The sequence below is a fragment of the Benincasa hispida genome, chromosome 1 (assembly GCF_009727055.1).
Source record: "Benincasa hispida cultivar B227 chromosome 1, ASM972705v1, whole genome shotgun sequence".
NCBI classification, from domain to species: Eukaryota; Viridiplantae; Streptophyta; class Magnoliopsida; order Cucurbitales; family Cucurbitaceae; genus Benincasa; species Benincasa hispida.
Genome location: NC_052349.1, coordinates 37,686,495 through 37,713,366, shown reverse-complemented (window position 1 = coordinate 37,713,366; position 26,872 = coordinate 37,686,495). Strand labels below are relative to the sequence as shown.

Sequence of the window (26,872 nt, the reverse complement as noted above, 5' to 3'; positions counted from 1 at the left end):
CCTCCATGTGTCTTTCACACGGAGCCTGCATGAACTGACTGACCAAGCTAACTGCATATGATATATCAGGTCTGGTATGTGACAGATATATCAGTTTTCCCACAAGTCGTTGATATCTCTCTTTGTTTACAGGAACATCATCTGCTGACTCTATCAGATTGAGGTTGGCTTCTACAGGTGTATCTGCAGGTTTACACCCTGTCATTCCAGTTTCTTTCAACAAATCGAGTGTGTATTTCCTCTGAGACACTAAGATCCCTTCTACTGATCTTGCTACCTCCATTCCTAGAAAATATCGCAAGGTATCGAGATCTTTTATCTCAAACTCATCTGCCATTCGTCATTTCAACTTGTCAATTTCTGCTGAATCATCTCCTGATAGTATAATATCATCAACATAGACAATCAATACTGCTATTTTTCCTGGTGTTGACTTAGTGAACAAGGTGTGATCTGAATGCCCTTGAACAAACCCTTGAGATTTAACAAAGGTGGTGAATCGATCGAACCAAGCTCTAGGGGACTGATTCAGTCCATACAAGAATTTTTTTAATTTGCACACCTGATTGTCAAACTGTGCTTCAAACCCTGGAGGTGGGTTCATATAAACCTCTTCTTCCAGTTCACCATTCAGGAATGCATTTTTCACATCCAACTGATGGAGAGGCCAGTCTTGATTAACTGCCACAGAAAGGAGGACACAAATAGTGTTAAGTTTTGCCACAGGTAAGAAGGTTTCTGAGTAATCCACTCCATACGTTTGAGTGAATCCTTTTGCAACCAATCTGGCCTTATATCTGTCGAGAGTTCCATCTGACTTGTATTTGACAGTAAACACCCACTTGCACTTTATGGTTTTGTGATTTCTCGGAAGACTAACCAGATTCCATGTTTTGTTAGTCTTAAGGGCCCGCATTTCTCATAATTGCACCTCACCATTCAGGAATTTCCAGAGTCTTGTGCACATTGCCCGGAATTATCATATTATCCAGGCTGGTGGTGAAAGCTCTAAATCTCGTAAACAGGTTACTATAAGACAAGAAGCTTGTCATAGAGTGTTTGGTGCACGACCTAGTACCTTTCCGCAGAGCTATCGGTGAGAACACAACTTTGCAGTTGATAGCAAATTATATGATATTTTTGGCACATGTAAGACATTATGCAAAATCAGTCCTTGAAGTGGGGATAAGTGGCCCTTTCCTGCAACGGGGGCAAATGACCCATCTGCCTGTCTCTTATACACATCTAGATGTGTATAAGAGACAGAACTTTATCTTCTTCCAATCTGACCTTTGAGCAAACTTCCATCAGGGACGACATTGGTCTTTGTCCCAAAATTCGGCTCCGAACACCATCAAACTTTGAGTTTAAGCCAGCCAAAAAATCATAAACACGGTCAGCATCCTCAATCTTCGAATACTGAACCCCGTCAATTGGGCAATTCCAAACTATTTCCCAACATAGATCCATCTCTTACCACAACAGTGATAATTTATTGAAATAGGATGTTACGTCGAGTGTCCCCTGCTTGCACTCATGCACTTGTTTTCTCAAGGTATAACAACGTGAAGCATTCTGCCTCTTCGAGTAAAGTTTTTGGACAGCTTCCCAGATATCCCGAGCATGAGCTGAGTAAAGAAGAGGCTTCCCGATCTGAGGCTCCATACTATTTATTAAAATTGAGCGAAGGAGAGAATCCTCCCCCTTCCATATCCGTTCTTGAGGATCCCTAGGGTTTGGTCTGGGTATTTCCCCTGTTAAATATCCGAACTTGTGCCGCCCCTCGAGAACCATCCTCACAGATTTGTGACCAAGAAAAGTAATTCTGTCCATTAAGTTTTTCGCCAACGGAAATTCCTGCAGAATTGCCTACAAACCTAGACATAATGTTTGTGAAAGGTAAAGTAGGGTAAGTAGTTACCGGAGTTTCTGAACATAATGGAACCCCCGGTTATGTATCTGGTAGAAAATCTGTTGATGGATTGGCCGAAGATCTAACGGCTGCTCCAAGGGCAGAAATTTGATGTTGAAGGTTTGCCAGTTGCTGTTGAACACTAACAGTCCCACCATGAATCATTGTAGGTTGTTTCTACTCATAAACCCCTGAAGATATCGTTTCTGTCGGTGTGAGAAAACCAACGGGAGGAGCTGGCTGACCAGAGGAAAAATAGTGGGAGACAAGAAGTTGCTGTAAAGGGTTCTGCTGGACCGGGTTCGATTGGATCGGGTTTGGCTGGACCGGGTGGTTCAAATGATGTTGTGGGTTCTGGTAGACCGATATATCGGGCACATTCAGAGGGCTTGGAAGACTCGATGATGATGGAAGACTCGAAGATGGAAGACTTGAAGATGGAAGACTCGAAGATGGAAGACTCGATGGGTAGACAGAACTAGGTAACACCGGAAGGGAGAACGACTGACCTGAAACACTTCCGCTGGCAGGATCTGGAGCGGAATCAGCAACTGTAAATCCCGGTGGCTGGAAAACATAGGAAGTCGACAACGGACGCTTATATCTAGGCTGGGTTGACGGCGGATGGTCAAGTCTCGATTGCAGCGGCGGTAGTGTGGTTGAAGTCGTCGTCGGCAGTGGCGGGGGTCCTCCGACGACAGCGACAGTTGGATCGATTAGGGCTGGTTGAATCTGAATCGGTCCAAGTAATGACCGTAGGTATTGATCGACGGTAGCCCTAATTTCAGCACTATTAGAGTTTTCTCTTGGAGTTCCATCCCCTACTAGAGTCGATGACTGAATCTTTTCTATTCTAGCAACGTTCTCATCACTATGCTCTGATACCATCTTGAAAAGTTAGGGAAGAAAAAGAAAACATCAGAGTTACGTGGAAAACCCTAGACCAGGGAGGAAAAACCACGATAAGAGTTTTTTATTTTAATTCAGATACTCAGTACACAATACAGGAACAGGTATAAATAACCAAACAATGAGAAACCTAGACTGATAAAAGACAAAAACGCCCTTAAGGCTAAAATATAATTTCAACAGATTTAAATCTTTGAAAAATTCTCTAATTTCGCTCTGACCATAAATCTGAAGAGCTTTAACCACATTAACCCAAAGAAGATTTGCCTTTGGAGCCAAATAAAGGGCACGTAAGAACTTGAAAGATATTTTCTCTGAAATTATTTGAGAGGACCTGCTGAAGGTTAAATAAAAGGAGAAGCTTAAACCAACAGGAACATGCACAAAGATATTCAAAAGAAGATATCATTGAAGGATTCTCCTGCTGATATAACCCTTGTATTATATCGTATTTTATGTGGGACATATTTCACAACCTTTTATTGTTTGGTCATGCAGGAAGGTGGTTTAGGTGAGTCAATTCTCTGCATTAGAAGATTGCGATATCTTGCTAAGGTTAGGCTTTATCCTATAATGGGAGCTGTGATTTTTCTAAGTTTAGGTTTTATCCTATAATGGGAGCTGTGATTTTTCTACTCTTATACCAAGTTTATTTGGGGAGGAATATTGTGTTTTGTCAATAGCTTGATAGTAATGCAAGGTCCCTTATAGTTTTCATTCATCAATAAAATTGTTTCTTATCCAAAAAAAAAAAAAAGCAAGGTCTCTTATATAAAGGCCATCTACTAGTAAAAGAACTATATCGAGATTATTTATTATCATAATTTAAAAACTAATTTTTACAACTAATATGGGACAATAAAACAACTTCACCTTCCCTGGTGTAGACACTGCTTTACAAAGAAAACATGAGAGATGATTAAAGCACATTTGAATTTGTTTTTTGCCAGTAACATTAGATTTCTTCACTTTCATTTATGATTGTAGAATATATTAAAGCATATGTGAGTATTTTAGTTCTATCTTGTACATTTTCCTCTTCCAATTCGTTCCCCTTCTTAATCACGTTTTATTGTTCTACTTGAGCTGCGGTTCATGTTTTTGTTATTTTCCTGATGCTTCAGATGCATATGAAGTCAAATAATCTTTTGGAGGCTGAGAATGTACAAAGAAAAATTTTGCACATTATGGAATTATCAAAGGTTCATCTTGATTTTTTTCCATCTTTTTATGTTTCATCTTTTGCTTCGGGTGTAGTGCTTGTAATGGCTTTTCCTTTTTGATGTTGAGTACGTGCAATTGGTTTTAGTAACTTCTAGATTTCTCTCTCTCACTCTCTCTCTCAATTTATGTCTTAGCAAAGAATTTTTACTTCATGCTTCTAACATAAAGGTCATGGGTCTTGGATCTTGACATGACACGTCCATGGGTTAGTTCACAAAATGGCAGATTTGGTAATGAATGCTCAAATCTTTTCCATTGTTTGGCGAACAGTTTAAAGAAGCATTTTGTTACTGAAATACCTGGTGAAAATGGAAGTAACTTACCTCAGGAGAGTATGTAGTGCACAAAGTGGCAGACTTTTTTAGCAACCTCTATAACCAAAACGAAAAAATAAAAGACTATCACTAACTCCTTACCACCGCATTTCATATGACCAAACTTATTAGACATGCTCAAGTTTGTTTTTGATCATCAAAACTAGCCCTGAAATGATCCATGTCAGATATTTTTGCAGGCTTTTGGTCCATCATTCCATGAAAAAACAGACACACAAGAAAACATAGACGCAAAATTTGATTTGAATGCACAAAATTAGAGTCGAGCACAGACCCATGTATGGGCAGAATTAGAAACCAAAAAATTTTTGTTTATATTATTCTATCTTTTTTCCTTTTCTGGAATCATTCCAAATATTAGCTACTTTTTATCAAAATAAGCATACAAACCAAATGTGGATAGCAGGATTGTTGGAGAAAATTTCAACCACTCATGCATCCTCACGACCCAGCTTGTGAGACAGAGGGTGGAGGATTTTGCTGGTGCATGGAGCCTATGCATGACTGATTTGTTAGTTAAACTTCAGGGTTTTTGAGGTAAGAAAAATGGGGTTAATTAGGTAATTGGGTAATAGTCCAGGTTAATCCCCTTTTTACCTCCACTTGTATTAAAACTCTATAAGTAGGAGCCTTTCCCCTCATGTATGGAAAATAAATGAATAATACTTTTCTTTCAAGAATTCTCCAAGATTCGTAGTCTACATCAGATGTAAGAAAAATGGCATTAACTGGGTAATTGGGTTATTGAGTAATAGTCTAGGTTAATTCCCTTTTTACCCTTAATTATATTAAAATTCTATAGATAAGAGTCTTCTCCCTCATGTATGGAGAATAGATGAATAGTACTTTTCTTTAAAAGATTCCCCAAGATTTGTAGTCTATATCAAATTGGTATTAGAGTGTTTTCAAAGCGCAAGGCGCACCTCAAGGCGACAAGTCCCTTGATTGCCTCAAAGCGAGAGGCGACAAAAAGGCGACGGCCGAACGAAGCGAGGTGCAATAAATAAATAAATAAATATATAATATATGTAGAAGAAGAACATAGGTTTATATACAAATGTCAAAGCCTCAAAGATTAATAATAGTAATCTAATAAATAAAAATGAACCAAACTCTAAAAGTAAAAGTTCAAGACATGATCAAATGTCAAATTCAACATCATCCCCATCTAAATCTAAGGTTTCATCCATTGCTCCCCCTTGGCCATTGTCCTCCTCAATGTCTAATTCCTCTTTATCGTCGTCTTTATCTTCATCACTAAACACTTGTATAGTTGGTGTTTGCTTTTGAACTCTAAAAGTGGAGGTAGAGGCAGCTGACTTTCCTTTTGATCTAGTGTACGTGATGGGTTCTCTAACGCCACTAGCACGAGCTACATCTCCCCATGTGAGGTCGTCGTCATAAAAAACTAACTCATTGTCAACTTCAGTTTCATTATTTTCTTCATCCAATGTTCCGACCAACCATTCATTACTTTTGTCTATGTGATCTAAGGAGATTGGATCAAGTTGATCCTTTAAATCAAAGCGCTCTTTAAGTGCTTGATTATACTTTATATAAACGAGATCATTTAAGCGCTTCTGTTCCAACCTGTTCCTCTTTTCGTATGAATCTACAAATTATTAACCAATATAGAATTAGAAGTTTGTTTTAAATTTTAAATCAATAAGGTAGAAAACAAAATGATCACTTACATGTTCAAAAAACACTCCAATTGCGCTCACACCTAGAAGCGCTGCACGTCAGATTAAGGACTCTCATGGCTAACTTTTGCAAAACTAGAGTACTACCAACATAAAGAGCCCACCATGATGCTATTCACACATTTGATATGATTCAGAAGAAATAACATACTTATATACACTTACACTATTAATGTAGTAGGGAATGTGAGTCCTTACTTGGCGTCTTAACTTTTCTTGTATTGATTGCTAAGTCAATGCCGAACATGCCTTTTAGCTTCAGAATATAACTCTAATTCCACTGTGCATTGATTTTGATCACTAATAGATGGTATTAATCTTTGTATAACTTTAAGAAGACCACTCATGACTTCAACATCTTGAGTAATTCTATTCTTGTGGTCATAAAAAAGTGATGGATTCAAATAATATCCAGCAGCATGTAATGGTTGATGAAGTTGACAATCCCATCTTCTATCAATGATCTCCCAAATTGGTTTGTACTTCATCTCATTATCATTAAACCCACTCTTAATGGCCTCTTTTGCCCTATCCATCGCCTCATAGATATATCCCATTGCAGGTTTATCACCATCGACAAGTCTAAGTACTTGAACTAATGGTCCGGATGCCTTTAAAGTGTGTTCCAAAAGGATGACATCAAAAACGGTGTCGGCTGCTCTCTTTCCCTTTGGATCTTTTGCCCATTTGGAAGTCGTCCTTTCTAAAAAATAAACATCTTTCTCAAGTTCGCTTTATTCCTATGGATACTTGCGAGGGTAAAAACAATGTTGCAAAACGTGTAATCGCTGGTCTCACCAATTCATGTTGATTGGTGAACTCCCTCATCATGTTAAGTACATACAAGTGATTATAAATAAAACCACTTAGTGCTACAACCCTTTTAAGGTACCTTTTGATCTGATCGATCTTTCCAATGTCCTCTAGTATCAAATCTAAACAATGGGCAGCACATGGTGTCCAATATAAATGTGGCCGCTTAGCTTCCAAATATTTGCCAGCTAGGACATAGTTCGAGGCATTATCAGTCACAACTTGGACAATATTCTCTTCTCCCATCTTTTCCACCATGCTATCCAAGAGTTCAAATACTTTTTCTCCAGTTTTGATGCATGAAGATGCATAAATTCCAAAAACAATGTCCCCGCAGCAGAGTGCACTAAAAAAATTTATCAAGGTTCTATCTCTTCTATCAGTCCACCCATCAAACATCAAAGAACAACCTTTTTTTTCCATTCAACCTCATGATTGCTCATTAAATTTTTTGTATGTTCTACTTCCTCTTTTAAGCCTGTCACTCTAGCTTCATGATAAGAAGGAGGTATCAACCCAGGTCCAAATTATCCCATGGCTTCAATCATTATTTGAAAACTTTTCAACTGAATTGTATTCAAGGGAATACTTGCTTGATAAATTCAATACATGATAAATTGAACTGTAGCATCTCTCCCTTCTTTGTTGTATTTTCCGGTGATGGTTGATTGCTTCAGCTTCTTTAATCTATTCCACTCATTAACTACCTTGGCTGGATTTGGATATACAAATTTATCCATTGCTCCTTTAGTTCGTGGTGGATGTGCTTGCGGTTGTGATTAAATTGCTCGTTTTTTAGATGTTCCGGTACTTGATCCACATCCACCAACTTCTATCTCATCTCCATCAATTATATTCAAATCATAAGCACCACCATAGTTGGGGAGGGCATTGCGTTCCTCCCTTTTTGCTTTTGTCTTCATTTGGTACTCCTTCAATTCCTCTCTTACATTGGTAGGGCACTTCAAGCATGCTTTAACATTTCGGTTTCCACCCACTAAGTGTTGTGTTGTCCGACAAATGCCACCCTTTGTGATTTTTCCACAAAACATACATTTACATGTGTTCGTATCTTTTTCGTTTTCTAAGATGACATATTGTCAACCAGGATGTTTCTATTTTTGCTCTCCTTCTCCCATTCTATTATAAAACAATGAAAATAAACCAAAAAAACTTAAAAAAAAAAGGAAGAAGCCTATTTTAGAAATGTTTCCACTCAAAATTAAATAAAAACTTAAAAAGTATACTGAAAAAAGGAAAAAAAGACTAATCTTTTTAAAAAACTAATCTTTTTAAAAACAAGTTGAATATGAAAAACAACAAGTAGTATACTGAAAAAACGAAAATAAAAAAATCGGAAAAAAACAAGTTGGAAAAAAAAAGTATATTGAAAAAAACTAATCTTGTTCAAAAGAAAGTTAAATATGAAAAAAGAAAAAAAAAAAACAGAAGAAAAAGCAAAAAACCTAATCTTTTTCAAAAACAAAGTTGAATATGAAAAACAATATACTTAACTGCTCTCCTTCTCCCATCCTATTATAAAACAATGAAAATAAACCAAAAAAACTTAAAAAAAAAGGAAGAAGCCTATTTTAGAAATGTTTCCACTCAAAATTAAATAAAAACTTAAAAAGTATACCGAAAAAAGAAAAAAAAGACTAATCTTTTTCAAAAACTAATCTTTTTAAAAACAAGTTGAATGTGAAAAACAAGTAGTATACTGAAAAAACGAAAATAAAAAAATTGGAAAAAAAAAGTATATTGAAAAAAACTAATCTTGTTCAAAAGAAAGTTAAATATGAAAAAAAAAAAATTGAAGAAAAAGCATACTGAAAAAAAACCTAATCTTTTTCAAAAACAAAGTTGAATATGAAAAACAGTATACTTAACTGCTCTCCTTCTCCCATCCTATTATAAAACAATGAGAATAAACCAAACAACTTAAAAAAAAGAAGAAGCCTATTTTGGAAATGCTTCCACTCAAAATTGAATAAAAACTTAAAAAGTATACTGAAAAAAGAAAAAAAACTAATTTTTTCAAAAAGTAATCTTTTTAAAAACAAGTTGAATATGAAAAACAACAAGTATACTAAAAAACGAAAATAAAAAAATCGAAAAAAAGGTATATTGAAAAACTAATCTTGTTCAAAAGAAAGTTGAATATGAAAAACAAAAAAGAAAAAAGAAAAAACAGAAGAAAAAGCATACGAAACACATAATGAAAGTCTGAAAAAAAAAAAAACTTGAATATGAAAAACAACTAGTATGCTGAAAAACAAAAATAATAAAAAAAAAGTCGACCTTTTTGGGAAAACAATGAAGATAATGCTGAAGAAGTTGAATGAAAACTGAATAAAAATGCTTCCTTTTTATATAAACCCACAGAATTTGAAGAGAACAACTACAATAGAAAAAAAAAAAGAACTACAAAGCCTTTGTTTTTTGTTTTTTTTTTTAATGAAACCACTTAGAATCTGCCGAGAAGATCTAGAATGGAGAGAGAAAAAAAAACTAACCTTTTTGATTGCTTTTTCTACCCTTCAAAATTGCAGTCGAAGAACTTGAATGGAAAAGTTGTAGAAAATATCTTCCCCCTTTTTTTTTTGGAAGAATCTCAGAATATTAGGAGAAGAAGAACTTCAAACTTGGAAGATAAAAAAATAGCCCAAACGTGGAGAATAGGAAGAGACAATCACGTTTTTCTATATTAATTTTTGCTTTTTCGTGTATATTTTAATATTAGGTTGCTTTTTCGTGTATATTTTAATATTACCTATAACGCTTGGAGTCTTGATGAACTTGATGGAAATTTTTATTCAAGATGTTAGAAGATATGATGCGGGTGTTAAGGGGGTGTCAACCTAGTTGAGATGCCTGGGTGCACCTCCTGATTCTCTATTTGGTAATATTTTTTCATTATATCAATGAAAAGTTTTGTTCCTATTTCAAAAAAAAAAAAAAAAAAGATGTTGGAAGATGGTTTGGTCATACTTCGTTGTACAAGTTTATTTCATTTCTTGATTGTTTTATTTTTTTTTCTTTTTAAAACTCGAGGACGAGTTTCTTTTCGGAGGGTAGAATGATGTAAGAAAAATTGGTAATTGGGTAATTGGGTTATAGTTCAGGTGAATTCCCCTTTACTCCCACTTGTATTAAAACTCTACAAATAGGAATCTTCCCCTTCATGTATGAAGAATAGATGAATCATACTTTTCCTTCAAGAATTCTCCAAGATTTATAGTACACCAGTTTTGTAAAATAAGCGAAGGTTTTTCTCAAATGTTGAAGACTCTAAAGTAGTGTTTCTTAACTCAAATTCTAATGGCTCAAAAAACTTTCTAGTGATACCATACTTCATATCGGTCTATACACTATACACATACACAAGGTTGTTACTTCTAAAACAGAACGAGTATCAAAATTAATATTTAGTGTATTTTGTATTGTATGTTTTAATTTTTAACTAACATTACCTCTATTTAATAGTATTTCTTTAACCTTCATGGGTTTCTTTTTTTGTTTGTTTGTTTTTTTTTTTTTTTGGTTGTGCGCGCACTTGGGTACGTACATGCTTTCTTGGTCAACTGACAACACTTGGTATATCTCTTATGGGTGTAGGGATGGAATTCTCTGGAAACTATAAATTCTGCTGACGGCTTGGCCTCAACGCTATATGCTAATGGATGGCTCAAGGAAGCTCAAGAGCTTCTTGAGAGGTAAACTGAGAAGTGTTAGTAATTTTAGAAAAAGAAGGTTTTTCTGATGAAGTCGTTGTTTTCAGGTGTCTTGATGCACGAAAAAGTTTACTTCCTGAGGATCACATCCAGGTTTAAAATTTTTAACATTCTGATTGAATTACAAGGATGCAATTAATAAAATAACTGTACTCTTTTTTCCTTTTTATTGAATTTTTGTTTATGTATGTGAGAGAAATGATGAGGTTTTAGAAAATGAATTTGTTTTTGGTATTGGTATGAGACATCTTGCTCCTCTTCTCATAGATGTGTCACATGATGGATTAATTAATTATCTGGCACGTTTGACTTCCAATAACCCCATATCTACTATTGTGGTGGCTGGTGCAGATTGGTGCTAACATGCTTCACCTTGCTCGGGTGGTGTTGCTATGTTCCAATAAACTAAAGGCAACTGATACTTCCAAAGCAGTTATGGGAATTGATAAAGCAAGGGAACTTTTAAATAACTCTATAAGGTATGTATCGAGTCATTATTTATTATTATTTTATTATTTTTTCCGTTTTTTTTAAAGGAGGAAACATATGGTTTCATTGGTTGAGTGAAATATAAAAAAGATGGGAAAGTGTGAAGACCCAACCACCTATGCACAAGAGACCTCCCTGCAGCGACAAGGTAGAAAGACTAATTAGAAAAGGGGGGAAAAACATTTACACCAATAATGGAGGTACAAAGAGTATTATCCATTAAAGATTGAAGGAGGAAACTTTATCATTGCTTTTTATTGGAATTTATGTTGGAAAGGAAACGCCTGGATCTTCATAGATAAGCAACAAAATATCCACACTTCTATTTAATCTACATCTTTTCTTGCTTTAGCGTGGTGTCGTGGAGTAAACCATCTCCTCCCTTTTGTAACTATAGCCTATAGATCCTCTTAATACATGGAGGTGTTTTTTGTAATTAATCATATATAGGGCTTTGCAACCTAGCTAGCAATCTTGAACAAAAAAAATTGATGATATTGAGTACTTAATGGCATTATTCATCGAGGAATTCCAATCTTTGTTGGAAAATAAGTCAAGACCATCTAGCAACATTATGAAAGATTTACTTTGTGTGGCTTTTTTTTATTGAGCTGGTTAAATATGTTCAAGTGTGGTCATATATATGTTACAATTATAAACCACCTATCATGGACATGCTTTAGCCCCAAAATGTTTTGTGTGGACATGACAAACTTTAGCCCCCAAAATGTTTTGCTAGGTGTCCATGCGGTCCTAAGGAGGTTTCTTGGTTCAACCTTCCTAAAGTCCCTGTTTACAGACATAAACACTTACACGTAGAATATAAACAATTAAACAGACATCAATTCGACTGAGAGGACAATCATGAACACCAGACTTGGGAAAATTGGGACCAAGTCGATTTTTATTATTTCTAGAATAAAGGACAAATTGCCTCAAAATCGGACACAATAGGACTCCTTGAACATTCTTCAAGGTAGTCCTTTTATAGGGTTGGGGAACTCTCACCCCTTGCCACGTATTGCTCCATTGGCCCATGCATGGGGGACATGTAAAGAACCCTCTCTCTCATTTACAATATTTTGGCCACAAAATCCCTTCTTCATTAATGGAAAATCCTTGGTTTTTGCCACTTGTCAGTTCCTCATGGCAATCTCCATAACCTTTCTCAACATGCCAAGAAGTCCATGGAGGGAAAACTTTGTGGTTAGACCTTCTCCTAGGTTATAAATACTTTCCTCATTTGCTTTGCTTAAAGGGATTTCAAGAAGCCATTAGTGGGAGCTCTCATTCGTTTGGATTTTATCAGGTGAAATCTTGGGGGTTAGAATGACCTTCTTATGCATTTAGCAAACCGTATCCACCTAAGGGGGCACACGTTGTGACTTGCACGACAAGGTCATGGAGATTGCTAGGTTGGGTTTGGAAACATTTTTCACTTCCCCAAGCAATATTCAAGAAGTCCAAACATGGCACTTTCCCCATCAAAGACGAAGGCTCAAAGATTTTAGGGGAGGATTCTTCATTTGGAGGAACAAATGGGTGTGCCTCAGGTGAAATTCATGAGGTAACTCCTATATACGGAGAGGAAACCATTACCATCCAATGCCCCTTCTTCCATTTTAGTTGCAAAGCATTATCACGAGCATGCAACTATAATGGAAGCCTTAGTTAGAACGTTGGGTGAACACATAGAAGGGCAGGTGATTTTAGCCAGTGACAAACCATGCGACATTTCACGATGCCACAAGGGTTAGTCTTCATGCCTTGCGAATGAACCTCGACGCGTTAAAGAAGGAAAATTGTCAACTGTAGGCAACCTGTGAAAAATCATTCATAGAACTTGAGCCGGGTGCATTTGAACTCTCTTTAACAAGTGGATGCCTAGCTGAATGTTAGCCCAATCTCAGAACCTCAAGTCAGGCCTCAAGAGGTCACAATGGTGGATAACAATACTGGTTCTGAGAGCGAATCAAGCCATGAATTATGCCAAATTAACGAAGACGAAGACTCAATGTGTGAAGTCTTCCATGACTCTGAATCATATCCAAACAGGTAGGGTAAGTCACTTCGGGATCCAGAGGGTCCTTTGCCTTCCCATATTTGATTGGTAAAGAGAATCAAGAGTACGAGGCTAGGAGCAGGGGATGGGAAGAGGGAGGAAGTGTCCAGTGAACTTGGACCACATGACAACCACCTTCCAACATGCACATACAGACAAGATGCGGGTTAAGGAATTCAACAATCAAAAGGGTTGTAATAGGCATTTTGTGAGGCATCTTTGATAGAAGTTTACTTCGAAATGGGCATGCTACAACACTTGGGAACAATGAGGAGTTTTAGCAGCGAAGAGAAGTCTTACAAGTTTGAATTTTCAATTTGAATTAGTACAAGATCAAGTAGTTAGTGAATAAATAAGGGGATAATTATCCATGTTTATCTACACATGAACGGATAAGGACAAGAACTCCATCCTTATTCATTAAAAATTCCCCTTTTTCACATTCTACCATTTTCTCATGTCTATAAGGGTGCATTTGGAGCAAGGAGTGGAGTTATTTAGTATGAGGAGTTGTTTAGTCATGGAACCTATAGTGTATGGGATCAGTAAGTCATAGAATTAATGTTAATAAACCGTGGCATCTGCAGTGAGTTTAAGGACTCCTTGGATCAAACAATAAGTAGAGTTAATAACTTCACTCCATCCTACCTAACTCCCCCCAAACACCTCCTAAAAGACAAACTTGAGGTTTGTTCAAGGGGCCTTTTGTCTAAGATCTGTACGAGTGTAAAGTCTTATTACCTCGAGAGAATTAAAGTTGTTAGAGATTTGCATCACCCGTATCTTCCTTTCCTTGTGTATACTTTACTTAGTCTTATCACTTATGGCTTTCTTCTGCTTTGTCTTCAAAAAGTGAGCGAGTTAGAGGTTGAACTAAGAAGTCCCCTTAGGCCGCATGGAAACTTGACAAAATTTTTGGGGCTAAATCTTGTCCGTGACAAGTGGTATTAGAGCTGCGTTAACTGACATCACCTACCATTAGTGAACAGGAAACTGAAGTGTAGATTGGTAACATGGGAAGGAAAAAAGCAGTTATGCTCAAACAATTTTTCCTGAAGACTGGAAATAATCTTCTACTTAGTGTCAGGGGAACAACATTTTTAAATAGGTAAATTGGCAAGTCGTACAATTTAAAATGCTTACTGGTAAAAAAAAACACTTCTAGCTTCTTGAATTAATCTTCTGAAATATAGAATTATTGATCATCAATCACGTTAGCTTTACAGGTTTAATAGGGTCGTCCAAAATCCTTTCCCACACAATACTCTTCATGAAAAATAAGGATAGTTCACTTATATGATTTTATGACTTAAAATCACCGTAGTACAGCTGGTTGTAATTGATTTTACAGCAAGTTTATGCAAATCTCTCTCAATGATAGGATATCACGAGGAGTATTAAATAAAATAAGCAAGCACGGCGAGAAGAAAAAAGTTCATAAAGATGGAGAAACTGAAAAGGACGGACGTACAGCACTTATCATACTGGTTTGTTTTCCTTTCTCTACAATGAAGAATTGAAGTTTCTTCATATTTAATGTTTTCCCATTTTTCTCAAGATATTATTATAACTTTGTCCTATATAACTTATCATTTGAAAGTTAGGTTTTCCCCTGTTAAATTTGTTTTCCTCCAATATATCCATAACTGAATGTTCTTTTAATATGTTTTACTCCATAGTCATTCACTCAATTCATGAACTTTTAAGCTAGAGCAATTTCATGGTACTGCCAATAGGCTTGAAGGTTTGAGCACACAACTATGTTATATTTAGTCATTTATTAAATGTGAATTTATTCAAAGGCAACCAAAATGACATGAGCAAGAATGCAAATGATTATTTATTTATTTACAAGAAATAACTTCTCATTATGTCAATGACAAAAAATAAAGTTCAAGAAATACAAACTCCCAAGTTGTGAATTTATTCAAGAAGCTTTTTGTGACAAGTTGGGGTATGTGCTGTTTTGTGTGGGACCTTTAGAGAGAGAAATAGTCATTCTATATCTGGTTCCTCGTTAAATTTCATGTTTTTTTGTTATATTTTTTTTGAAAAGGAAATAAAGCTTTTCATTGATAAAATGAAAAGAGACTAATGATCAAAGTACCAGGAAACCAACATAAATAGATTTCATGTTTTTTTTTTGGACTTCAGTGGTGGAGCTTTCTTTTGTTGAAATTACCTGTTAGGCCTTATTTTACATCATTGAAGGCCCATTTTGTGAGCTTCTTTTTTGTTTTTCCTTATATTCTTTCATTCTTTTCATTAAAAGCTTAGTTATTCATTAAAAAAAGGGGTCTTTTACCAAGAATATTATATTAAGATGTGTAAAAGTATACCATGTATGTTAAACATGTGTTAATTAAATACATCCGTGCTTCCTATACCACAATTTTTTAATTGATAGTGTGCATCACTGCGTTTGTGCCATGTTTGATATGATTCGTATCCATGTCGTTGTCCTACGATTATGTCTCTCAGTGATTAAGACTCAATAAAATTTAAATGATTTTAATTGATTGTTTGGGTAGGAATTTACTCATGTCAATAGGGCTCATCTGTATTGTGTTTGCAGTTACAATCACTTGATTCTCTCGGGCATTTGGAGATCATCCTGCAAGAGATGCAAGTATCAAAGGTTAGCTGTGATGGCTTAAATAAGCGATAGTATCTGTTGCCTTGCAATGTGCTTTTTAAATTGACAAATATTATGCAAAACTTGAGTATATACAATTTTAAGTAGTAGGCAGTGAGTAAATTCTCTTTTCAACACTATGGAAATAAAAAAAAGTCCAAAAAGAATTACGTTTGGATTGTCCTCATCAGTAGCCTTGACACAGCCGATTTGCTCCAGAGGAAATTCTTCTTTATTCCTTATGCCCTCACTACTATGTTCCCTTTGCCAAGCGAATGGGGTGTTGATTTTCATGTTTTTTTTTGGGGTTTTCTATGTCATTTTTGAGTGTTAATCTTTTTTCATTTTTTCAACGAAAAGTTTAAATGCTTGTTTTATATATATAGAAATATAAATATAAATATAAGAGGCTACTTTTGAAAGACTAAAACCTAGAAGAACAAGCACAGAGAGAAGTGAGAAAAGACAACAAGAAAGTTTTTTTAGTTTTATTGAATTCATTTGGATCAGTGGACACTCCCTAAGAGCAAGAGTCTGTTTTGGTTGTGTTTTAATTGATTGATGTAATTCCACTGGCTCTTCTGCTACCACTTTGAGTAACTGGAATGTTGTTGCAGAAGGATCCTTCGCTAGTTGAGGCTGAGAATGTACTCTCTGAATGCTTTTCTGCTTATCAAAAGGTAACACGTTCCAGTGATATTTCTTTTATTCTGTCCAATGATTCAATGAGCGTGACATCAATGACCACATGGTTGATACATTATTTATTTGTGTTTAAAAAATATTATTTACTTACAGTCTTTCATTCGTGATCTACTACCTGAAATGACTTTTGAAATCTCAGGTAGTTTGAAACACTTACTATTACTGTCATTATTATCATTATTATTATTTTGTTTATAAAATCTAGCCAATATTTTGAGATTGTTATCAAACTGACTTTTGTTTATGTTGATAATCAATCCCCTATCCAAGGCTGGATATGTAATTTAAAATTCATAAGAGAATTTTATAGGATCACTGGGAAGTGATTTTTAAGTTTTGTGCCGGATGAAGTGGTGGTTAAATGAGTTCTAGGAATTGTTTAATCATTGTAGTTTGTTACTCTGTTAGAATCCTGGTAAAAAGGCTTCCATTTCCTGCAGTTGTACAGAGACATTTGCAAGAGGTTTTTGTTTCTTAGCTAAAAGAAATTCTTTTAAGATCTTATTTTGTTAGAATCTTTATTGGAACCTAAAATTCTTTTCTTTACATATATTTTATTGAACTTTGCTCAGTGATATGGTATTGCACCTCTTTTATTAGACTGACGTGAAATAAATAGTCGACCGTGTCATTAGCCCAATTAGCCAAAGCTTTACTTATCTTCCTGAGATTCAAATTCCCATCTCTTTTTGAACTTAAAAAGTGACAAAAAGAGACTGGAGATATGTTAAGATGCATTTTTGTGGAATGTGTTTTCTCAAGTGATTTCATAGTACTTGATGTATTTACACCTCGTATCTCATATTTTTGTTCTTAAGAATACCAACCATCCTGAGTTGACCTAGTGATAAAGGTTCATCTAAATAATTAATGGCTTAAAGAGAATGAGCCGAGTCATGGTGACCACCTACTTAGATTTAATAGCTTGTAAGTTTCCTTGGCAATTAAATATAGTAGGTTAGGTGATTGTTTCATAAGAATAGTTGAGGTGTGCAAGTTGGAGAAAACACTCGTAAATATCAAAAGGAGAAAGTGATTCAAAGATTATTTCAAAAGTAATGGAATTAAAAAAAAAAAAAAAAAGAAATTTAAAAAGTTCACCAACCAAACAAAATTTCTATATTAGAAAAACCAATTAACACTATTAGCAAATAATTTTTAACATCATTCTGAAGCTTTTTCGGTTGGAAGTACAGATGCTGAAATGCTCATTCATACCATGTCATAGTGCACAAACATTAATACTTTTATGATTAGACACGTTCTAAAGATCTTAAACTAAATTGTGAATGGCAACGCTTATGCAGTTCAAAGGTTCAACTTTCGACACTCCTGAAGTCAAGGCCGAGTACTGCACATGTTTGAAGCGTCTCTCAAGCCTGATTAGTGATGCCGAAACGAGTAAGAAAACAAGAAGAGTCAGTTTGCAAGATCTGCAGGATGAAATCAGTCGCCTTGAGGTTGAATTGTCTCCATACAGAAAACAAAAAATCTAACATCTTGTTGCCTCTTTTGGCCTGGAATCATTAATATGGCTTCCCTCACCTAAAGCAGCAACATGGGGAAGGTTCTTTACTTACCCTCCTATTTCTTAATTATTTATGTTGGTATGTTTTTTTTCTTTCCTTATTCTACATTTGGCCTAAGCCTTCAACTGGTGTTCTTTTTGCAATAAGCGCTGCTTTTGGGAGTTTGTTTTTTCCTCCCTTTTGTAATATCATTGATTTCTTCACTTTAAACATCGTATAATATTAGTTACATAAATTATGTTAACCTATGGTTTATGTAAAAGTGTGAACATTGAAGTTTATTTTGACTAAGCTTGGCTTATGTTGACAATTTTCATTAGCAACTTTTTGTTAGACGAAAGCTGCTAGATAGAACAGATTTCACCCTATCTTCGAATAAAAACATCCAAGACATTTATTCATGGGGGGCTTGAAGAACTATTTTAGGAAAAATAACCTTTTCAGGAGCAACTAAAGTTTCAAAATGTGCTCCTTTTAGTATCCAAAGTCATTCAGAGACTATTTCGTTTAAGGTTTTAAAAATGTCTTGGGGATAAAAAATGTCTAGAAATAATATATTTGAGAATAAGATATCTGAGAATCAAAATTAACCGTAGGAAAAATGTTATAAGAATTTTATGAATAAAAATGGTTTGTATTTAACCTATAGAATTAAGCATGACCATCTTATGTAATTTTAATAGATCAATTAATTAAGCAATTGATATCATTTGATATATTGATAAAAAAAAAAATACTTAGTTAAGGATTTAATGATAATTTTAATTATGTATATTTGAAAAATGTGTAATTTATAATTTAAATTAAATAATTAATATATTTAATGAACGTTTTATTGATTATAATTGGACTATTTTCAAATATAGAAAAATGAGTTTATTTATTTACAAATATAGCAAAATATTGTTTATCTGTGATAGACATGGATAGACATAGATACACATGGATAGATATATTAGTGTTAGTGATACTGATAGACACAGTGTATCATTAAACAATCACATTTTACTATATTTGAAAATATTTCTAACAGTTTTCTCATTTAAAACAATTACTTATTATAATTTAATACTTATTTATTTAATTAGTTAAGTTTAGTATTAATAATAAGCTCAATTAAATGATCTAAGAAAATACATTTTTAACAAACAATATATTGTATAAAAAGTGAAATTGAGTAGCAAATATGAAATGTTAATAAAAAATACTAAAAAAATGTTGTATAATTATGATACGTCAATAATGAATAAAAAATAAACATTAATCACACTAAATAATTATTTGATTATAAGTAATCAATAAAGTAATAAATTATGATTCTTTAAAAATAAAATTTTATACTAACTTAGTTTAACTAATTCAAAAGATTTAAGATATTGCCTACTAATTAATCAACAAATTCAGTAAAATATTCATTTAATGAGTTTTCATTAATTGAATCATGTATATATTTTAATGAAATACAATGCGTTATTCCAGTTAAATAATTAACTACATTGATTTTGGAATATTAATATCAAGTAATTTTTAATTAGGGAAATTTTGACAGATAGAAAAAAAGTCAAATTATTTACAATATTGATAAATACGGATAGATTTCTATAAGCATCTATCAGTGATAGACTTGTATCAATCTCTATCATTATAGTATCAATTATAGACCTATCAATTTTTATCACTGATAGACTTCTATCCGTTTACAGCGTTGCTATGCTCCACATCAACGCAGTTTTAGTCACTGATCGACACTAATAAACTTTTATTAGTCTGCAACATTGCTACGCTCCACATCAACGCAATTTTAGTCACTGATGGACACTATAAGTTTCTATCAGTGTCTATTTGTAATAGACATTGATAACAATGTCTATCACACTATTTTAAAGCAATAAAATTCAAATCTAGCATCCAATTTCATGGGTAAATTAATTTTAACACCACAATTTAATGGGTGTTCAAGAATCAAACAAAATAAACCAAAAATGCGGAAAATCTTATCCCTAACGGCCAAAATCCAACGAACTCTAGCACTGGCGGTTACAAGACAACGGTGATGAGGATTGGGCTACAAGGATCTAAGAGTTAGAGAAAAAGAGAGAGCGAATTGGGTAGAGAGAGAAAAATTGGCTCATCGGCGGCGAGTACAACCAGATCTACAATGTAGATCCAAATGATGATTGGACATGGGTGCAGTGTCAACTGGACGTTAGAGTGTATGGGTTAGAGAGAGCAATCGAAATTGGACTGAAGAAGTAGGAGAAGAAGAAGCAGGAGAAGCCGAAGGAGAAGAAGGAGAAAGAGAAAGAGACTGGAGAAGATGATTAAATTTTGCTATTTTGTGTAAATAATTTTCCATTAAAAATAACTTTTTTGTAAGGGCAAAGAATACTTCTTATCCATGGGAAAAGGGATGTGAGGAATACAATATTTCCAAAAACAAGGGTATAAAAAACCTTATAAATCTCTGTCCTCGATTACAGGATATCCAGAGAGTTAAAATCGAAATCTACAACAGAGGGCAATATTGGAATAACAAAATTTTGAAACACGTGAGCAGTGATAGTTTGCCATAATTTATCTTCTTCATTTTTGTAATTCTTCAAAATCAACACATACAAGCAATTTAACACTCCAAATAAGTATAAACATGCACTGTGTTGTTTCTTATTTACTTAAATCATATAAGTCATGATATGAACGGTTTCTTTGTGAGTTGGTATTATACTATTATTATTGGGAATGTCCTAAACTCACCGTTCGTAAATATTGTTAAACATATTCTATTTATCAATAAAAAAATTATTGAGTATTTTATTTAATTAATTATTATTGATATTGCATTCTATTATAAAAATCCAATAAACAAATCTATGGCTATAATATGATTACTTTAACTTTATGTGACGACATAAAAGAGGATCAAGTTTTAGTATATAACCAAAATTGTCTATAAGTATATGGATGAGATTGGGTACCTCATCTTCGTGACGCTATTAGATGCGGCCCATTTTGTATAATGATACAAATGATGTGACCCCAAAATCATTCATGTAGAGACATGTGAGTGGGGGCATCCTACGCAATGAGTTTGCATAAGATCAGACCTTGAAATAGTTATTTATTTTTTTTTTTTATAAACGACCTTTTACTGTTAAAACTGACTATTTCAAAATTCAATGACCTAGGGTAACTCGATTTTAATCCTGAGCTAACTATGAACTCCTGTTTATTTGAGATTATCCTTTGATCTGCGTAGGTGAGAGTAGTCCAATAGCACTGCTCAATAAACTTTCCATTTTGGAGATAAGATCGGATAGATAGCTGGGGACATAGCTCTGGAAGATGGAATTCACTCCTATCCGACTTAAGGTTAGCAGATAGGTTGTTCTCTTAAGCGTTGATTCCTAGTTTTGAACAATAAGGCCCTGCCCTTTCATGATTGAGAGGGTCATGGTTTATAAGCTGGACTATAAACCAATTGTTCGATGAAGGATCGGTGGGAGCTTAAGGAGCAAGACGTATTTATAGGAGTAAAATGATAATTTTGACCTAACTATAAATACGAATGACCTGTGAATGATCGACTTACCGATTATAGTTAAAATGGACAGAAATATATCTACAATGAGGAGAGTGAAACTATCGAGCTATAGTGGCGTGTCTCGATAGTTAACGAATGGTGATTGATTCGGTTTAAAAAGTTTAACCAATTAATTGCAAATCGTTGGAGTTCATGATCTGTAGGTCCATAACGTCCCTCTACTAGCTCGTAAAATTATCTTGGATTAGTGAATCGAGTGATTTTGAAATGTTGAAATTCGAAATTAAGGTTTTGAATTCGAAGTGTTCAAATTCAATTAGGGTTTCTATTAATTGTATTTGATACAATTGAAACGTTTAATTTTTGTCGAAATTAAACGAAATTGGAGAGTTCAAAAATATTTAAATAATGATTTGAGGTGTAATATAATATTTAATATTTGATATTAAATTTAATTATTTAAATTAGTTTAATTGATTATTCAATTTTATACAATTTTGAAATTTGTTCAAAATTGGTAATTTGATTAATTAGAATTTTAGATTTTTTGAAAATTTAAAATTATAAAAATTAAATTAAAATTGGTCAGTTTTAATTTAAAATTAATTAATCAAATTAAATAAATAAATTGAATTTAAAATTTGAAAGTGGGAAAGTTCAATCTTGGATTTTCCCACTCAAATTAACACCTCATGCCACTTCAATTTCAGATTTGCATGGTCTTCTTGTATAAATTGAAGTTTTGAACTTCAATTACAGGTTCATGCTTGCTAATTAAAAGCTCTGAACTCTGTTGAAAAAATCCCTCTAAACCCTCTTCAATCTCACTCAAAATCCAGCTCAAATTCAGAGATTCTATCTCTCAATTCAAGTTAGAGAATAGTAGAGAAGGTCTATGTGGTGGTCTACTGAAAGATTGAAGCTCCAATTTGTGGATTCAATTGGAATTGAAGAGTTTTCATCAAAGGCATTGAATTCATAAAACCCTTTCCAGAAAACTGTTTCTTAGCATGTTTTAAAATTCAAATTAAATGTAATTAGAGTGCTTATTGATTCTGATTTCTTCCGTTGCATGTTAGTTTACTCTATCAATTGTTATTAGAGCATGATTTAAGCATTCAATTAACGTTAATTTGAATTTGGTGGATGAAATTCTATGATTGCATGTTTGATTGACTGATATGGTGGAAATTCAACTTTGGTATTAGAATTCTCTTTAATTATGAAATTTAATTTGTAATTGGCTCATGTTTGATGATTTTATATGTGTGCTCTAGAGTTTGTAATTTTATTAGAGTCAATAGAGTCCAAATTAGACTGTAATTAAAGTGAAAAGCAAGCAAGGTCGAGTTGCAGTTTTTAGAATTTGAGCTTCTGCTCGACAGCATCAAGACACTATTCATCAAGCGTTGCAACACTGTTCATCATTTTCCAGAATCATTGCAACACTGGGATGCAGCATTGCGACACTGTTCATCCCAGTCAAGTAAGGCGTGCATTCGTGAGCTGGTTTGCGCGGGAGGATATCCGGTTTGATCGGTTCGGTCTTCATTCGGTCTGGTTCAGCAACAGCTGGTCCAATTCAGCCTCATTTGGAGCATTTGGAGGGTGGTTTGGGTCCAGTTCGGGTCGGTCGAGTGGCCCAGTCCTCTTTTGAAGCTGTTTTTGGGTTGTTTTTGTAATAATTAGTAATTTTGCTTGTTTAGGATGCCAAAGTTGAACCATATTGGTGTTGTTTAATTGTTTTAATTATTTTATGCATGTGATGTATATTATATTTGAATTAAACATATTTGTGCATATAGTATGCCATTTAGACTTAAAATCCCACCATAGGAAATTATATTGCATGCATAATATTATGTTATAAGTTAGTTATAATGTACAGTATGCATGTTTAGGGTTTCTTAAAATTAATAAAGTGTTATGTTAATTTTGAATGTCTTTGATGTATATTATGGTTTGAAAGCATGTCTATGGTTTCATAAGTTGTTATAAAATTGGATTAGACATTGAAATCCATAACAAAGTTAAACAACATGCTCACTTAGGTTAACAACTTGTTTTAATAGTTAAAATAGGTCATTATCTTATAAAATTTGGTTACAAACTCAACCGGTTTATAATCCTGTCTAAGGCTGGAGGTATTTAAGTTGACGGTTTACGTAATACCTCCTACTTGGGGATTATGACCGAAATGTTGAGCATTGTTAACCGGTTTTATGAGCTTGCATGAGTAGTGTGAGGTTTAAAATTGGTTTAATACCTAGACATCGTAGGTTAAAATCCAAATATAAACGTTATACTTGGATAAATCATATAGACTTAGGTTGTTTAAAATTAACCGGAATTTACTTAAGTAAGAGAATACCCAAATATTTAGACACTTTAGTGGAAGATTAACAATATATTCAATATATCGTTTTTAACTCTCACGTCCCCAAGAGTTCACACCGTGAGGCCCATGCTCAGCTTCGTGTCGCTTTTACCGCGACTACTCCATTCGAAAAATGTTTGCATGGGTCAATAACAAGGTGAATGGAGGAAGTAGTTCATAGTAAGTGGGTCTAGCTAGTCATTTTTAGGCGGCACTAGTAGTTCATAGTTAGTAGGACTAGCAAGTGATTTTTAGGCGGCACTTCATATCCTACAGTCTCCTCCATTAGTTTGAACCGTGAGATTCCTATGTTGCGCTTGTAGTCGTTTTTAGGCGGCACTAGCTAGTCGTAAACTGCGGCGATCCCTTCGGAGGGTTGTAACATAGGATTCGGAACAACCCAAGCTTAAAAAATGAATAGGATTTTATAGTTTCGTCTTGAACATTGTCTTCTAATTCAGGGGCATGTTCATGCCGTTCTACAAGTTCTGAAAATGGTGGGTCACACTTACAAGAGTTGCTAAACATAAGTAAAGTTCTTGACTGAAAATGGTAACCAAACAACTTTAAGAATACGAGTTATTCCGGATATAGTATTTGGTCAAGATTGTCTTACTCCAGTGAAAGAATATTTGACTATTCTTCAGTAGCATCTACTCTAACTCACTAAGTATTGTTGCAAATAAATCATGAAAATATGGGTACTTTATTATTTTTTGCTAAAATTGGACTTAAATGCATAAATTTAATAGAAATTGTTTATTTTTCAGCGATGTCAAACTCGATTATACAACTTCTCGCTTCCAATAAATTTAATGGAAAAGGTTACTCTAATTGGAAATCGAATAAAAATACAATAATAGTGGTTGGCGACCTGATGTTTGTTTTTCCTCCTCTTCCTGGTTCAAATACTAACTGAAATGTTCGGGAAGTTTATGATAGATGGGCAAGGGTTAATGAGAAGGCGAGAGCCTACATCTTGGCGAGCATATCTGATGTGCTCAATAAAAAACATGAAGTCATGTCCACTGCTCGTGAGATTATGGCGTCGTTGCAGGAAATGTTCAAACAACCATCATCTTCAGTATGACATGAGGCTATAAAATATGTTTATAACTCACGCATGAAAGATAACGTTAGGGGGCATGTCCTAGACATGATGGTTCATTTTAACATTGCAGAAGCTCATGGTGCTATCATAGATGAGACTAGTCAAGTTAGTATGATCTTGGACTCTCTTCCAAAGAGCTTCTTGACCTTCCGAACTAATGCTATAATGAATAAGATTAATTCCAATCTGACTACTCTACTGAACAAACTCTAGACTTGCCAATCGATGATGAAATTAAAAGAAAGTGAAACAAACGTTGTTTCACAGAAAAATATCTGAAGAGATCATCTTTAGGAACGAAGCTTTCAGATAAAAAGAAGTCTGCCCCTTCCTCTTCCAAAGATAAAAGTATCCAAATGAAGAAGGAGGAAAAAGGGAAGAAGCAATCTATTGCTAAGAAAACCAAGGCACCTAAAGGAAAATGTTTTCATTGTGGAGAAGACGAGCATTGAAAATGCAACTGCCCGAAATATTTGGCTAAAAAGAGAGCAGAAAAGGAAAAAAAGGTAAATTAGATTTACTTGTAATTGAAACATGCTTAGTGGAAAGTTCTCACTTAACCTTGATATTATATTTAGGTGCTGCTAACCATGTTTGCAGTTTTCTACAGGAAACTAGTTCTTGGACTCAACTCTTAAAACGCGAAATGACTTTCAAGTTGGAACAGGAGAAGTCATTTCAGCTGAAGGAGTGGGAGAAATCAAGTTATATTTTGGAGAATTTTTCATTTTGTTAAAAAATGTATTTTATGTACCCACAATGAAAAGAAACTTGATCTCTATTAGAAAATATGTATAAAGTATCTTTTGAAATCAATGAAGTGTTCGTTTTATCAAGAGGGTTTCATGTTTATTCTGCAAGACTTGAAAATAACTTGTATGTATTAAAACCAACTAAAGCAAAAGCCATTTTAAATATAGAGATGTTTAAAATGACAAAGACTCAAAATAAAAAACGAAAAATTTCTCCTAATGCCTATCTTTGGCGCCTCAGACTTGGTCACATAAATCTCAAAAGGATTGAGAGATTAATTAAAAACGGACATCTAAATCTGTTAGAAGACAGTCCTTTACCTCCATGTGAATCATGTCCTGAAGGAAAAATGACTAAAAGATTTTTTTCTAGAAAAGGTCTTCATGCCAAAGAACCCCTAGAACTTATACATTTAGACCTTTGTGGTTCGATGAATGTAAAATCTCAAGGTTGATATGAATATTTCGTAAATTTTGTTGATGACTATTCAAGATATGACTATATTTACTTAATGAATCACAAATCTGAAACTCTAGAAAAGTTCAGAGAATTTAAGACGGAAGTTGAAAACTTATTAGGTAAAAGAATTAAAACATTTCGATCAGATCGAGGCGGTGAGTATATGGATTTACAATTCCAGAACTATTTAGTAGATCATGGAAATCAATCCCAACTCACAACACCTGGAACACCACAACAAAATAGTGTTGCAGAAAGGAGAAATCGAACCTTGTTAGACATGGTTCATCCGATGATGAGTTATGCTCAGTTACTTTAGTCCTTTAAGGGGTATGCTATACAGACTCCCATATATATTCTGAACAAGGTTCCCTCAAAATGTGTTTCAGAAATACCGTATGAGGTATGAAGAGGACGTAAAAGTAGTTTATGTCACTTTAGAATCTGGGGATGCTCGACACACGTGTTGGTGCAAAATCCTAAGAAATTGGAACAACGTTCAAAATTATGTCTATTTGTAGGATATCTTAAAAACTTTGGTCATTTTATTGGTAATGTGCACCGGAGGACTAAGGTAGTAG

General features: G+C 34.3%; 1 protein-coding gene across 2 annotated transcripts in view; it reads left to right on the top strand.

Moving 5' to 3' along the window:
* The window catches only part of LOC120088362, a 46,576-nt gene extending 28,282 nt beyond the window's left edge, over positions 1-18,294 (top strand). Inside the window, exons 10-18 of one of the 2 annotated variants that reach the window (XM_039045593.1) lie at positions 3,320-3,376; positions 3,946-4,023; positions 10,515-10,612; positions 10,678-10,723; positions 10,982-11,109; positions 14,563-14,668; positions 15,757-15,819; positions 16,434-16,496; positions 17,829-18,294. In XM_039045593.1, coding sequence (XP_038901521.1) covers positions 3,320-3,376; positions 3,946-4,023; positions 10,515-10,612; positions 10,678-10,723; positions 10,982-11,109; positions 14,563-14,668; positions 15,757-15,819; positions 16,434-16,496; positions 17,829-18,017 — 828 coding nt within the window. In that variant the 3' untranslated portion in view covers positions 18,018-18,294. The remainder of the gene's footprint in view (positions 1-3,319; positions 3,377-3,945; positions 4,024-10,514; positions 10,613-10,677; positions 10,724-10,981; positions 11,110-14,562; positions 14,669-15,756; positions 15,820-16,433; positions 16,497-17,828) is intronic. The other variant, XM_039045600.1, reaches the window with a different exon arrangement.
* The last annotated feature ends 8,578 nt before the right edge of the window (positions 18,295-26,872 follow it).